The following is a 14,442-nucleotide window of genomic DNA, read 5'->3' as shown; positions in this document are numbered from 1 at the left end:
TGGGCTCCCTGCCCTCCGGTGTGCACCCAGGTAGGGTGGTGGCTCCTGCCTGGCAGTGTGACCACTCACACAGGCTTTAGCACACCTGAGGGTGTCTGACCTGCTTTCTGACCCTAAGGTGTCACGTCTTGAGGGTGGTGTGCTGTCACCTGGGGACAGAGATGGAGGCACTGGCTTGGTTTCAAGGCCCTCCGCTCTGCAGTTGGAGTCCCTTCTGTCCAATGCTGCATGTGTTGGGGTGGGGAGGCAGCTGCTTCCTCCCGACTTGGCCCTTTCATTTCCGGCATGGCTGAGACAGGGCCAGGTTTAATTTCCTGTCTGCTGTGGCAGAGCTGCCTGAAAACCAGGGCGCATACAGAGCACAGGCTGGGGTGGCCCAGGCCTGGATGCCATCGCGCTCTCCGGGTGTCCTTCACAGTGTTTTAGATGTCCCCTTGGAGCCAGGTCTCCTGCCCAGAGCCCTGGCAGGCCATGGTGGTCTTCTCTATGGGTGGGCACTGTGTGGGCCTCCAGGCTGTGGCCATTCACCTTACAACTCCTTCTCTCTTGCAGGTCAGCTGGCCGCTGGCACCTGTGAGATTGTGACCCTGGACCGGGACAGCAGCCAGCCACGGAGGACGATCGCCCGGCAGACGGCTCGCTGCGCATGCAGAAAGGGGCAAATCGCAGGCACCACGAGAGCGCGGCCCGCCTGTGTGGATGGTAAGCAGCCAGGCAGCACCTCCGGGTGCTGTGCACAGCGTCTCCCAGGACCATGGTGGGAGCCAGGTGTGGCCCTGCTGAGCCTGCTGCGGGATGTGCACCGGGCTGACTCTGGCTGACCTCTAGCATGACTGCACTGTGGGCCGCTCGCTGTGTGCTTCCTGAGGGCTGCGGGTGGCAGGGACCCAAGTCTCTGGGCCCTCGGTGTTGCCACAGGAGAGGGAAGGACGGTGGGGGTGGTCTAAGTGGCACGTGGTTGTGGGCGAGATGGCACAGTCTGCTGGGCGCCCACTGCATCTGCACACATGTGGCTCTGGCCGCAGCTGAGAGAGCACGCGGAGCCCTGGCCTCTGGTTCTGGCTGGGATCCAGCTCCGTGAGCTGGACTTGGTGGAGGAGCAGAGCACCTCCCCATGGGCTCTGCAGTTGAGTGGCCGTGGCCTCCTGAGACACCCCTGCAGTTCAGCCGCCTGTGAGATGCACCCCGTTCTAATCCTTCCTGAACTGATGCTCCGTGAGGTGCTGGGCAGGGAGGGGCACCCTGAGAGATCTCTGTGAACAGAACCACAGGTGGGCTTTAGGGGGAGGAGGGACCCTGTGGCTGCTCTGGTGGCTTGGATATGCTATCTGGCCAGTGGTGGGGGAGGTCACTGTGGGTCACTGTGGGAGACTTGGTTTGGGGCAGGCAGCCCGTGGTTCATCATGAGACCTGGGAGCCCCACAGTCAGGACCTCCACCTGGCCACAGAGGTCAGAAGTGGGGGACTATTGTCAACACTTGCTGGGTAAGACCAGGTGGGATAGAAGCCAGGCACCTGAGCCAGGTTGGAACCCACCAGGGTCACCTCCTGTGGCATGGGTGTGGGCCTGGCCAGCAATAGCTGAGTCAGTCCAGGTGACCTTGAGGGAGTGGCCCCACTTTGGAGCTGTGGGGGGGCCTTGGTTCCAGGCACAGAATCATGACCACAGCCCAGGAAAGGGGTCAGATAGGGTGGGCCTGGGGACAGGAGGACAGAGTCCCCTGTGGGTAGGGCTGTGAGGCCACCTCCTAGAGTGCAGAGGAGCCAGGAGCCCCAGATGGTGACTGTGGACTTGGGCTGCTGGATTCCCAAGAGCCCAGGCCTGGGGCTGGGGTCCAGGTGGGGTGTGTGACTGGGCCAGCAGGAGGCCCTGTGTGGCCAGGGCTGGGCAGAGGGGGTGGGCCTGGCACCCCCACTACCGTGGGGTGGGGCCTGTCGAGGCCTAAGGTAGCCTCTGGGGCAGCCGCTGCTGTCATGCCATGCTGGAAAGAGGCCCAGGGAGGTGAGAGTTCCTGCCGGTCACTCGGCTGACGTGGCCTGGTCTTTCTGGTCTGGGTCAGTTCTCTCTTCCCCCTCAGTCTGTGCACAGGATTTGGGCCCCCGGCTCAGATTCTGCCACTTCTGCCTGGGAGCCGTGGGGCACAGCTCTCCTGTGCCCCAGGTCTGTGTGTGGGAGCAGGTCGGGTCTGTGCACTGTGCTTAGAAATGCAGAAAGGCAGCAGACTGGGGCTCCGAGGGGTGGACGGGCTGCCTTGGGATCAGATGCCATCACAACACGGGAGGGTATCCCAACCAGCCAAGCAGTGTCCACTGTGACCACCCGTCTCCCCAGCTAGGGAGGGCCCTCCAGGAAGGGACCAGCAGAGCCCATGAGCAGGAGGCTGGGGCTGACTGGATCCCCAGACACCCTTCCAGTGTCTCTCATAGGGTGAGTCTGGCCTGGACTGAGGCAGGGAGTTCCAGCCCCATTGGACACCTGTCAGAAGGGAGGGAGCTCGAGGGAGCAGGCCCAGCCAGGCCTCGGCCCATTCGGGCCTTAGATACCCAGTGCGGCTTCTGGGCTGAGGGGCTGCACAGGTCTGGCTAGTGGTGTCCTCACCTGGAGACTCCAGGGGCCCAGGACGAAGTATCCTATGGGGTTCCCTGGGCTCACCGACCTCCTTCTGCTGTCCCTGGACCCCATGGCCACCCACATTTCTGCTTCCAGCCCAGAGAGGCCCTGGGGTGTGTGGAGGGCACTCTGAGGCTGAGCCTGTTGGCCAGTGTGAAGTGATGCGGCGGCACATCTGCAGGACCTGAGGCCAGCGTCCCTGGCCTCACTGAGCCGTGTCAGTTCATGTCCACACCAGATGACCTAGTAAAAAACCTGGATCCTGGCACTTGGTCTGCCCAGCCTACTTCCCCAAGGGGCTGCCATCTTGCTGGCAGTGAGCCGAGTGGGCTCTCGCTACGCCCTGCACTCTCTGGCTTCCGTGATTGGAACCCGTGACACGTGGTGGCGAGGAGGCCTTCTTGGCTGACATTGATTGATTCTTCCCAGGATGGAGTGAGAGGAGACGAGGCGCTCACAGCTCGGTTCTTCCCCCGCCCTCATTACCTCCGCGGGCCTGTGGGGAGACGGGCGTCAGGATTGATTACTAATTGAATCTGGGTCTGCTCATCTGAAACCGTGTCCACGTCCCTCTCCCCAGGAGCCTCCCAGTGCCTCAGGAGCTGGGTCCCAGAGACCCAAATTAAACCCTCACCACTTTCCAGGGAGGCCAAACAAATTAGTTAGCCGGCGTTTTCTGCACAGTGGGCATTTCCAGGCTGCCATCTAATTTAATTTTTGCTTTTCTCTTTCCTCGCTCCGCGTGCATAATAAGTTTCTTTGCGTGCGACTGAGTCTGCCGAAGGAAACTCGGGCCTCGTTGGTCTGGTGGAGCTGGATGCAATCAGGGCTTCTCCCGGGGTGGCTCCTGCGGACCCAGGAGCAGGGGCTGCTGGGCAGCGCTGCGTCTCTGCACCTGTGCGCTTCCTCCTAGTTGGGTTTTCAGTTGTTTATAAATCTGCTCATTTGGATAAGGACTGTGCTCCTGGGTGCGGGGGCTGTATGGGAGCTGGGCTCTCCTAATGCCCAATCTGCAGAGCCCTGGGGGCTGCGGCCAAGGGAGTCGAGGCACTCGCTGCCTGCCCTCGCGCAGCTGCAGCCCAGGGGAGTTTTTCAGTGGTGTTGAGGGGTGACGAGGAGCTGGCCAGAAGAGCTTCTCTCTGTGGAGGAAGGGGACTGGAATGGAGGGGACCTTAGGCCTTCGGCCTCCCTGGCCTAGTCTGTGAGTGGAAGCATTTCCGGTGAGCCAGTCCCCAGCACTGTGACCCTGTGTACCTGCCTGAGAATCGCTCCAACTTACGGAGCTGTCAGGGAAAGGGACGTGAGAGCAAACTGGTCCCTTGCTGCAGGGCTGCCCACTCTCACTAACATCAGCAAACAGAACTCCCCTGAGGGCTGCCTTCTCGGCAGGGCACCATGGCAGGCGGGTGGAGGCTGCCCCTGCTGAGCTCACGGCATCTGTCAGTGATCTGAGTCCCCTGTCCCATCAGCAGGAGCACGCGTGGTCCTGAGCGCTCCTGTGGGCAGTGCAGAGGTCCTTGCTGGTGCCGGCAGGGCACACGGTGCCCGTTGACTCTCTTGCAGAAGCAGTGCCTGTTCACAGAGGGGCTCCCTCCTGTAAGCAGGGCTTTTGTGAAAATCCTCTGGGAGAAATCAGGTTGGGGTACAGGGAGCAGAGCTGGTGGGTTTTGAAACAGTACTTCCCAGGGCCACGGAGGGTCACAAAGGAGGCAACTGGGGGACTCCAGGCACAGGGCACAGGCAGCTTTCCCTGGGAGCCTTGTGGGAGGAGGGCAGGCTGGGTTTGGGGCATCGCACGGACCTGTCAGGAGGGCTGCAGCTGGCCCCGGGGCTGGAGGACGCCCAGGACTATAGGCGGTGCGGGAAGTTAGAGCTCTCTGCTGTGCAGCCAGAGGGTCTCCACCCAGGAGGCTGGTGGAAGACCCGGCAGGACCTGGCTGCTGACATGACTGACCGGTGTCACCTGCCTAGATGATCATGGGGCTTGAAACCCAAAGCAGACGTTGCCCTCCTGGTGAGCTGGGAGGCACGGTGGTCCAGAGTTCGAGTCCAGAGCCACGGCTCCGGCCGCTCACCTGCCGGTGCCATGGGCAGTGCCCTGGTCTGTCTAGCAGGTGGGATAACAGCTTTGCATCCTCAGGCTGTCAGTGGGCGAGATGAGACCCTGTGTCAGCTGGCCCTGGCCATACCCCACCTGGTCAACCACCCACGGCTCCCACAAGGACCTGTGTCTCTGGCAACCTCTGGGACAGCTGGGCGATGCTGGGGAATGAGGGGAGGGGTCCTTGTAGGGATGTGGGTGTGTGCGTAGCTGCTGCAGGTCTGGGTGAGCATGGGGTCCCGTTTTCAGGGACAAAGTTGGTCCAGAAGTAGATGTGAGGAATCGGGAGTACAGAAATAGACCCTCCCTTACACAGGAAGCCGACTCTCCACCCGCCCGCCAGACTCTCGGAAGGAAGGAGCAGTCTTTTCCACAGCTGGCAGCGGGCAGCCCGCTGTCCACACGCAGGGGAATGGAGCGGACCCTGCTCACACGGCGTGCAAAGGTCACGTCAGAACGGATCGGAGCCCGGGATGTCGAGGGTCAACTCTACTAAACTTTTAGGAAAAACATAAACCAAGGGTAAATCTTTACAAGCTTGGGCCTGGCCAAGGGTTCTCAATGTGACACCAAAACCAAGAGCAGTGATGCAGGCAGGTCAGCTGGGACTCATGGTGACTGGCATCCTCCGTGCCTCCAGTCATTCCACCAGGGAGGTCAGGAAAATCCACACAAAGGTGTGAACACAGATGCTCATTAACCACGGTCACCAAGAGTGGAACCAACCCAAGCAGCACCAGTGCACCAGTGGGTAACAGAAGGTGGCCTGTCCACTAATGGGCAGCACCCAGCCATGCTGCAATGTGGTGGACCTTGGCAACAGGGTGCTAAGAAAAAGGAGCCAGAGCCCAGGGCCACATGTGATTCTCTGGACGTGAGATGCCAGGACAGGCCATTCCAGAGACAGGTGGGTCGAGGCTGTGTGCTGGGGGGCAGGGTGGGGAGTGAGAGGCAGGGGCTTCAGGGCTTGTTCACAGCCATGAAGAGGCCCTAAAGCTGAGCCGTCAGCAATCAGCCTCGACAGTGGTCACCCCAGGCCACTGCAGGGCAGGTTCAGGAGAGGTGCAGAGGCCCTGCATGCTACCCCACAACGGTGGCATTTTGGAGAAGGTGGGCCAGGCTGCTGACGGTCTTTCAGGTGACACCCATGTGGCCTTCTGTCTGTTGTGCTCGTGTCCCCAGCCAGGTCATGGGTCTTCAGGCCCTTGAGCCCACCCTGCGTGGGTTCCTGGTCTGCAGCACCTGGGCCCCCCGTGCCAGTGTGAGCCGACGAGGGCGCCTGGGCTTGGCAGGGGCGGCCGGCAGCCAACGTCGACAGTCAGTTTGCACATTCTGTGCCGCTGAAGCCTTTCTGCTCCTGAATCTGCGCCTGGGAGAGGCGTGTGTCGTAAACTCTCGGAAACTGGAGGGTGCCTGGAGGCTGTTGGCGCCTCTGCCTTCCAAGCACATCCGTCATTTCTGCAATCGCCCGATCCAGATGGAGCTGGAAATGCTCCTGCATCGCACCCCTCCACCGTGAGCGGCCGGTAGGGAGGTGCCGGCGTGTGCGGAGCACCCGGTTCCACAGGATGCACCTTCGCATCACTCCACCGAGGAGCCCGCCACGGCAGGTGGCAACTGCTGGCACCAGCCCACGGTGCCTCCGGCAGCCCAGCACTGTGTCTCTGGCGGACTCTGGAGGAGCCCTGCGGCCTGCCCAGAGCTGGCTGCGGCCTCAGGGGTGCCAGTCCCTTTGCTTCCTCAGAGTTCACCTACTGGAGGGGACGGTCACTCTGTCAACGCCTTCCTCGGCTCCTTCCAGGTCTGGCTGGAAACCACCGGTGGCTCCTTGATGTTTGGTGAGGTGAGAGGCCGCTGGGGCTGTGGGTGACTCACTCACTCTCTGGGTGCTGCGGGGAGCAGCCTGGGACAGCGGAGCAGACAAGGGCTTGGTTCTCCACATGGCCATCACCTGGGGCCTGGGGACCCTGGAAGGCGGCCGGCGATCGCCTTGCACAGGTCCCTTCCTCCCAGGAGTAAGGTGCCTTCCCAGGGGCCTTGGAACACAGGGTCCCTGTGCTGTCCACCTCTGTTCTTACTCAGTGGCCTTCCAAAGAAAGAGGGTCACCTCCTGAGGTGGCTGGCCTTGAGCAGGCCGTTGGCTCTCCGGGAGCCCCAGGGAAGATGGCCTCCAGTGTCCTTTCTGTCTCTCAAAGCCTTCGGCACCTAACCTGGTCAGTGTGTGCTGCTCTGGGCCAGGTCTGCAGCTCCAGCCACGCCTGCTGTCCTTCAGCAGTCCTGGGCAGATGGCCCCAGGCTGCCCCCCTTGTCCTTCTTCCACATGAGGTTCCCTCGGCCCGCCTCCCTCCCTGATACCCTGATGGCTCCAGCGAATTTGGATGGGTGTATTAGTGTGGAAATTCTGCCGCTTGGGGGCTGGCTGGGACCTTAGTAAACACCAGTGACTGCCTGGTGGGAGGGAAAGGAGTGGGCAGGGTTGGAGGAGTTTCGGTGTCAGGGTGACCTGTTCTGAGCTCTCGGCAGGGCCAAACACAGCCTGGCGCAGCCACGGGAACACCCGCTCCTCCCCACAGCCTGGTGCAGCAGGAGAGCTGCGAGGCGCAGCCCCTGGGGCGGAGGGCCAGGCCCAGCCCGCAGAGTGTGAGCACCTGCCTTGGCTGTACAGAGGGCACCAGAGCCTAGGACAGCGCCCTGGAGGCCTGGGCACGGTGCACAGGGAGGGCTGGTTCTACCTGTTGTCACCCCAGATTCCTGGTGTGAGTGAGTGGTGACACCCGGCCTGCACCAACCTGACCCTCTGCTGCCCCCTGAGAGCAGGTGGCCCCTGCAGGGCAGCAGGACACAGTGGCCAGAGGCCCCTCTCTGTTATGTGTTTGTACTTAGAGAATAGAGTGCTATTCTGTATATTTCTGCCTGGGTTCATTTATGCATCTCCCCGGATTTAAAAAGAAAAAAAAAATATCCGAGCCTGGGCAATCTAGACAGAATGGGAACTCACTTCTTCACAGTTCTGAGGCCGGGAAGCCGGGCTTAGTGTCTGCTGAGGGCCACACCCTCCAGGGGAGGGAACACTGAGTCCTCCCATGGCCGAGTGCCCTTCAAGAGCGGCAAGTGTCTGCCCTGCGGGCGCGCCCCAAGGCGCTGCTGGCCTTGCTCTGGGATTCGCTTGATGCCTGCGCTCCCGCGGTGGTTGCCCAGCAGTTTGGGTGGCTGTGTGGCCTCGGCGGAGTCCCTGGGCTCTCCGGGGCCGTGGTGAAGCAGTGGCGTGGTGTGCGTCAGGCAGGGCTCCCTGCAGCCAAGCACCCGCCGCGTCGTGGTGTCCCCCACACCCTCTGAAGGCTGCGGGACTCGCTCGTGACCCCCCGTAGCCCTCACACTAGCTGCTGAGAGCCACATGCTGGCCGGGATCTGTGAGCTGACTGGTAAACACAGCCAATATTAAAAATTAATTACACAGACCTTCCTGTGAATAAGTGAGTAAGAGAAAGGTGCCCTCTGAACGCACCAGGAGGGAGAAGCCCAAGAAGGAAAACCACAGAGTTCAGGATGGAGGTCCGTGGAGTCGAGAACAGGAGAAGAGCGAGCGTCACCTCCACCAGGTCGGTCGATTCCGAGGTGAGTGTGGTGGCAGCCCGTTAGCTGGAATGAAAGCCGGGGCCCGGGGAGAGGGAAGACGGAAGACGGAGCCGGGTTATGAAATCAGGAAGAGGAGGGAGCAAGACCTCCCACTGCCGTCAAGAGGACTAGAAGGAAAACTGCAGCAACTGCCTGCCGACAGGTCGGATGACGTCGAGGAGGTGGGCTCGTTCCTGGAGAGACGGAACCTCCAAAACTGACTCAAGAAGAAATAGAAGCTGGTGGAACTAGAGCAGGAAAATCACTGAATTAGTAACCAGAGCTCCCCAGGGACCAGATGGCTTCGCCAGCGAGTCACACTAAACATTTAAAGAATCCACACCGATCCTTCTCAGGCTCTTCAAAACCTGGAGAGCAGTGCTCTCACTACAAGACCGGCACTTCCCCAAGCCCGGAGCCTCAGCAAGCACATCGTGAGGGAACGGCAGGTCCCAGGTGTGGAGGCCCAGCGCTCCCCAAATAGCGAGCTGGATCACACCGGGGACCCCAACCGGTGCCTCTGGGAGTTCATCTCAAGGATGCAGCTTGGTTCAGCAGGAAGATGAGTCAGTGTACTACATACTGCTGGCAAGACGCAGACGGACTCGGGGTAGAGCCCAGTCAGTGTGAGGCCGGGGGTTCCGTCCCCCAGCGCCGCAAAGCAACACAAAACCAAACAAAAACCTTGGTAATCTGCGTGCACGATCATCCCACCACGATGCACACGGGCCTTGGCACACTCAGCAGCCTCTCCTGTGAAAGCTGTCCATCAGCGAGGGTCAAGGAAGTGTCCACCGGGTGACTGAGGGCATCTGCAAACACCGCAGCAGCACCAGGTGCGGGGTGGAAGACTGGCTGTGGGGCCCGGGGATCAGGAGCAAGGCAGGACGTCCTCCATCAGCCCGCTTTCCGTCACCGGGCCCCAAATACCTGAGGGAACACATGGGAGGAGGTGATTTTGTCTCAGATCTTCAGAGGTCTGGTCCTCTGCTCGGGCCTGAGGTGAGGCAGGACATCCTGGTGGAAGGGCGTGGTGGAGGAAGCTGTCAGCTCCTGGCAGCCAGGAAGCAGAGAGAGCCTGAGGGAAAGGAGCCAGGGCAAGACAACCCCCAGGGCATGACCCCAGTGACCTACTTCCTCCAGCTGCCCCACCGGCCTGGTGCCCACCTGCTAGTCCTTTCAAATCATTAAGCCATCCTAAGCCAACTGCATACGGTTGATCTGCTGGTGAAGTCACGGCTCTCATAACCCATCATCTCTCCTTGGACGTGCGTGCCTCACCTCCCCCAGGAGCCCCTGGGGGAGAGCCACACCGACCCCCCCTCACCACTGTCGTCTAATGTAGAGTCCTGGAAGTTCAGGGCGAGACACAGAGATGAGAGTCCTCTCAACTGGAATGCAACAAGGACAGCTGTCTGTGTTCACAGACACCCACCCCGAGCCTTCAGGGCTGAGCACATTCAGCAAGTTCCAGGATCTAGGGTGGTCATGGACAATGGTGTCTGGAAGACATCACTTAGAAATTCCATTTACTATAGCACCAAAAGCAATAGATACTCTGCAGTGAATTCAAGACCTGTACCCCGACATCCGTGGAGCGGAGCTGAGGCTGAGCCTCGGCCTGGAGCCCGTCCCAGCCCCGGACAGTTCTTCAGCCCTCCCCTGTTTTGTGTGTGTTTCTGTCCAGTCTCATGGTACACTTCATCCCTGGGCATCCCCTCTCTGCCCCCCCCGAGCCCTAGAGTCTGACCAGGGTGGTCCTCTTCACCCAGCACCTCCAGCGTGGAGCCTATTGTCTGGGAGCGACAGGCGCTCCGAGGACGTCTGCGTGATGCATGCACCTCTCGGATGTCTGGATGGAGCAGGCTTTCGGGGAGATGTGACGGTGAGCAGAGCTGTTGGACCTGTGGGTCCAGCTGGTCACAGTGGGAAGGACGGGGCTGCCATAGGTCTTGCGTCTGAGCAGTGTCCGTCAGGTCCTTGATGACACTTGACGTGTCCAGTGCCCTCTGTGCTAATGCCACCCCCTTCTTTGTTCCATCTTAACCAGCCTCTGGGAATCATCACCATTAGCAAGAAGAAATAGCTTTAAAAAAGATCTTGAAGGAAATTCTCTTTAAATCTTTAAGGAAACTGAGAGCTGATGGGTCTGCCCTCTTCAGGGACACTTGCCCCAATTCCCCAGGGAAGGGTGCTCAGGGCCTGCCGGGTGCCGCAGAGCTGCAGGCCGAGTCTGTCCTGTCCACCTACCGTCCCTCAGGCCCACAGGGCCCCCTGCGGGTGGGTGTACAAAGCCCTTACCAGCAGACGTCCATGGCCTCCACCAGAAGGTTCTGGTGACCCGGCAAGGACAGCGACAGGCCTAGCCTAGAGACGGGGGTTTCGCTTTCTTGCTGAGCTTGGATGGATGGCCGTGTCTCTGTCACCCTGGGGAGGAGGGTGCCAGCTCCCCAGCTCCTGCCTCTCTGAGTAGAGTTGAAATGTGGGTGACTTCACATCCCCGAGCACAGCCACCTGATGCGGAGTGGCAGAGCTCGGAGGACAGTTATGACGGCCAGCACCTATGGGCCCCTCCCCACCAGCTCCTCACTGGAGGCTTGAAATGGATCACCCCATTATGTTCTCACAACTTGCCCCGCGGGAGACACCGCTGCTCCCTGGAGGTGACCCAGGCCACAGGCCTGGAAACTGAGCCACGGCAGGGTGGGACTTCCCACGCATACAGCTAGAAGGTGGGGGTCCCAGGGTGTAAGTGCCACAGAGAAAACTGCTGTTCCTTCCTGGAAATGACCGTGCATCTCTGAGCTGTCCCCGACCCGCTGCGTGGGTGTGCAGAGTGAGAAAGGACAGCTGCATGTCCTCAGGGGTCTCTGTGAGGTTGGGTCCTGGTGGAGAGGCAGCAAAGCTGGGGTCCACAGGCCATGCCCAGGCAGATGCAGATTCCTTCTTTTGGGGGGCATCTGAATGAGACAGTGGTGTGGGTGGAGGGGCCCCAGGCCCAGGATCCTTCCTGAGGGAGGCAGCGACCCTGTCTTGGCTGTGTGGTCCTTTCTGACTGTGCAATGGTCATGGGCTGGCGCTGGTGCTGGGCCTGGGCAGGCCTCCCTGCCTGGCCTGTGTGACTGCGGGCTTTACTGTATGACTGCTGAGGGCTGGCACTGCCCACCAGAGCCCGTGTTCCTCCACCTTCCTCGGGAGGGCCCTGGATAAGAAATCCCCGTGCTGTCTTTGACGTTATGTGAGGTCTCAGAGGACATTAAGTGCATGATGAAAAGCCAGTCACAGCCAGGAAAACTGTAGGCTGCTTTGGTAATGTAACACGGGTTCAGTGGGGAATGGCCCTGACCCCCCCATTCTTCCATTCTCCGGTCACTGGGGGCACCTGGCCACCTGTCTTCTTCCTCTTGCTCCTGGACTCCAGTGCACCTTCTGGTCGGGGGGATTCTCCCAGCATTGTCCCCTGAGAATAGACACCCGGAAGGAGGGAAGCTCGTTCTGGGGTCCAGTTTTAGAGATTCAGTCCACGGCTGGTTTGTCCCCGGGCTGCGGGTTGAGGCGAGGCAGGGCATCGTGGCAGAAGAGCCTAGCAGTGGGAAGCTGCTAAGCTCAGGGGACTAGGAAGCAGAGACAGACAGAGACAGCGTGGGGAGCCAAGGTCCAGATATGGAACCCCAAGGCCTGTCCCTGTGACTTAGTTCCTCCAGCCATGCCTCACCTGCCTGCAGTAGTACCTAGTAATAGATTCAGATCATTAGACCATCAAGTGGATTAATCCAGTGTGAGGTCATGGCTCTCATATCCAGACCATAATATTCTGCCACTGGCCCTCAAAGCTCCTACTCATCTCAAAATGTGATCAGTTCATCTCCCAGAGTCCCAAGAGTCCGAAGAGTTCTATCAGTGCCCAAAAGTGTAAGTCCAAAATCTTCTCTGAGACTCAGGGGAAATTCTTGCGGGGAGCTCCTATCAAAATCAAAATCAAGTCAGGTACATCTAATTCAGAGTGACACCAGGAAGCACTCCTACTCCAAAAGGGAGGAATGGGGTACAGAACGGAGGGATGGGACCAAAACAAGACTCAACCCTGATGGCCAACCGTTCCGCAGCTGCACGTCCAGCATCTGGAGCACATGTTCTCTGCAGGGCCTGGACAGCCTCACTCCGTGGCCCTGCCCACTGCCACACTCAGGGTCTCTTTCGAGGCTGACTCTGTCCATAGCCTGCAGCCTCCTCTGCAGACAACACACCTTACTGCATCTCTAGTGCTGGCCCCATTCGCTCATCTTCACACATCGCCCTCGGGGACTGTCCTCAGAGAGTCTCACTCTGCCACACTTTGCCTGGCCTCCTAGGCCTTTCTTTGAAGTCTTGGTGGCCACCTCATGACCCTCTAATTCCAGCATCCCACAGCCCTGCAGAACTGGCACCATGCCAAGGTCTGCTCCTAGCTGCGGTAGGACCAGGACACCTCGGACTGTGGACGCAGTGGCTTCTGAGTGCCTGGACAACCGAGCACCGCGCAGCAAGCCTGGCGAAACCGCTTTCTTGTGTATACAGGGTGACCCCAAGCTCTCCCCAGAGTTGTCATTTTTCCACCTTTTAGCCTGGGATGGGTTTCTTCTTGTGGATGTCTGAAATGCCCTCAAGCCACCTAATTAGCCTCTTGTCTTTAGGCTGATTACTTGGTATCTCTAGCGGCTATGATCCCTTTGGTGCCCCATCTTCTTGGCCCCAGTTTTGTACGTTTTTCTCGCCAAACAGCAATTTTTTCAAATCTTTATCTCTTCTCTCCGCTTCTGATTCTCACAGCAAGCCTGGCTAAAAGCTGCCAGAAGTACCTGTGTCACTGCCATGAATGCTGTGCTGCCTTGAAATGTCCTCCGCCAGATGATTAACCCGTCACTTTTAAACCCAATCTCAGGACATGGAAAAGTGTGCGCAAGTTCTTTACCAGAAGGGAACATGAAAGGCCTCTAGTTCAGTTCCCCGTTGAGTCCTGTTCCCCTTGAAACAGCCCCCGTGAGCACAGTCTTCACTGTCTGCGTCCCTGTCAGCCACGAGAATTGCCCAGGAAGCTCCGCCTAGAGCATTCTGAGGCTTCTTCAGCCTGCACCTCAAACTCCTCCAAACTCGTCCCGCAAACCGGTTCCAAAGGTTTCTGAATTCTGTGGTCTGGTTAGTCGTAACAACGGCCCCACTTCTCGGTACCGGTTTCTGTTAGCTTTTTGTCTCTGTGAGCAATATACCTGGCAAGACCAGCTTATTTTGGCTCATGGCTTCAGAGGTTTGTTCTGAGGTTGGCTGAGTGCATGGCTCTGCTCCTAAGGTGAGGCAGAAGATCTTGGTGAAGGGCATGAAGAAGGAGCACTGCTCAGATCATGGCAGCCAGGAACCAGAGGGGGAGAGAGAGGGAGGGAGGGAGGGAGAACATGAGGACAAGATATATGATTCCCCAAGCACAGTCCCAGTGACCCGCTTCCTCTTCCCCCACGCGCCCACCTGCCTAAGGTCAATACCCTGTGGTCCATTAGATCATCAGACCGTCAGTGCATGCACCTCTCATACCCATTCACTTCCTGCGTCGACGCACTCACTTTGGGAGGACACCTTATGTCCAAACCAGAACATTTCCGGGTCTAGGCCTCTGGGTCAGGTGTGCTGTGCACAGCCCAGCCCTGTGATATGTTCTCCGACGCCTTAGTCCTTGAGGACCCCGCTGTACCCATAGCTGAGAAGGATCCACGGCTTCTTGGTGGGTGGTCGCGTGTAGAAAACTTCGACCTCAAGTTATCCTTGAGCAATTTTGAGTCTGTGATGAGATGAGTGTGTTTTACGATTCCTGTGGGATGGGAGGAGAGGGCAATGAGGGGCCCCAGCCGCCCTGGAAACCATGGATGGTTGCAGTGGGTCTGACCCCGAGGGATCGTCGCTTAACTTTTTACTGTGGAGACACTTCCTTTCTGATGGCAGGGTGGTCGGGGCCATGAGACATGGTTCCTAGCCCCTTCGGCATCTCTGTCATGAACAGGCTCAGCTCCGGGGGCAGTTTCGGCACGCAGACCTCATTCATTGGCAGCCCAGCAGAGACGCGCTGAGGCAGGGCCAGAGCCTGAGG

The 14,442-nt window shown here is 59.3% G+C and overlaps 1 protein-coding gene across 2 annotated transcripts in view; it reads left to right on the top strand.

Annotated features, from left to right (window-relative positions):
* Window positions 1-305: 305 nt before the first annotated feature.
* The window catches only part of Tafa5 (TAFA chemokine like family member 5), a 71,830-nt gene continuing 57,693 nt past the window's right edge, over window positions 306-14,442 (top strand). Inside the window, exons 1-2 of one of the 2 annotated variants that reach the window (XM_048802982.1) lie at window positions 306-444; window positions 553-702. In XM_048802982.1, coding sequence (XP_048658939.1) covers window positions 387-444; window positions 553-702 — 208 coding nt within the window. In that variant the 5' untranslated portion in view covers window positions 306-386. The remainder of the gene's footprint in view (window positions 445-552; window positions 703-14,442) is intronic. The other variant, XM_048802983.1, reaches the window with a different exon arrangement.

This window comes from Marmota marmota, unplaced genomic scaffold, assembly GCF_001458135.2.
Source record: "Marmota marmota marmota unplaced genomic scaffold, marMar, whole genome shotgun sequence".
Taxonomy (NCBI): Eukaryota; Metazoa; Chordata; class Mammalia; order Rodentia; family Sciuridae; genus Marmota; species Marmota marmota.
Note: the sequence above shows the minus strand (reverse complement) of the source record. Positions and strands in the feature narration are given on the sequence as shown.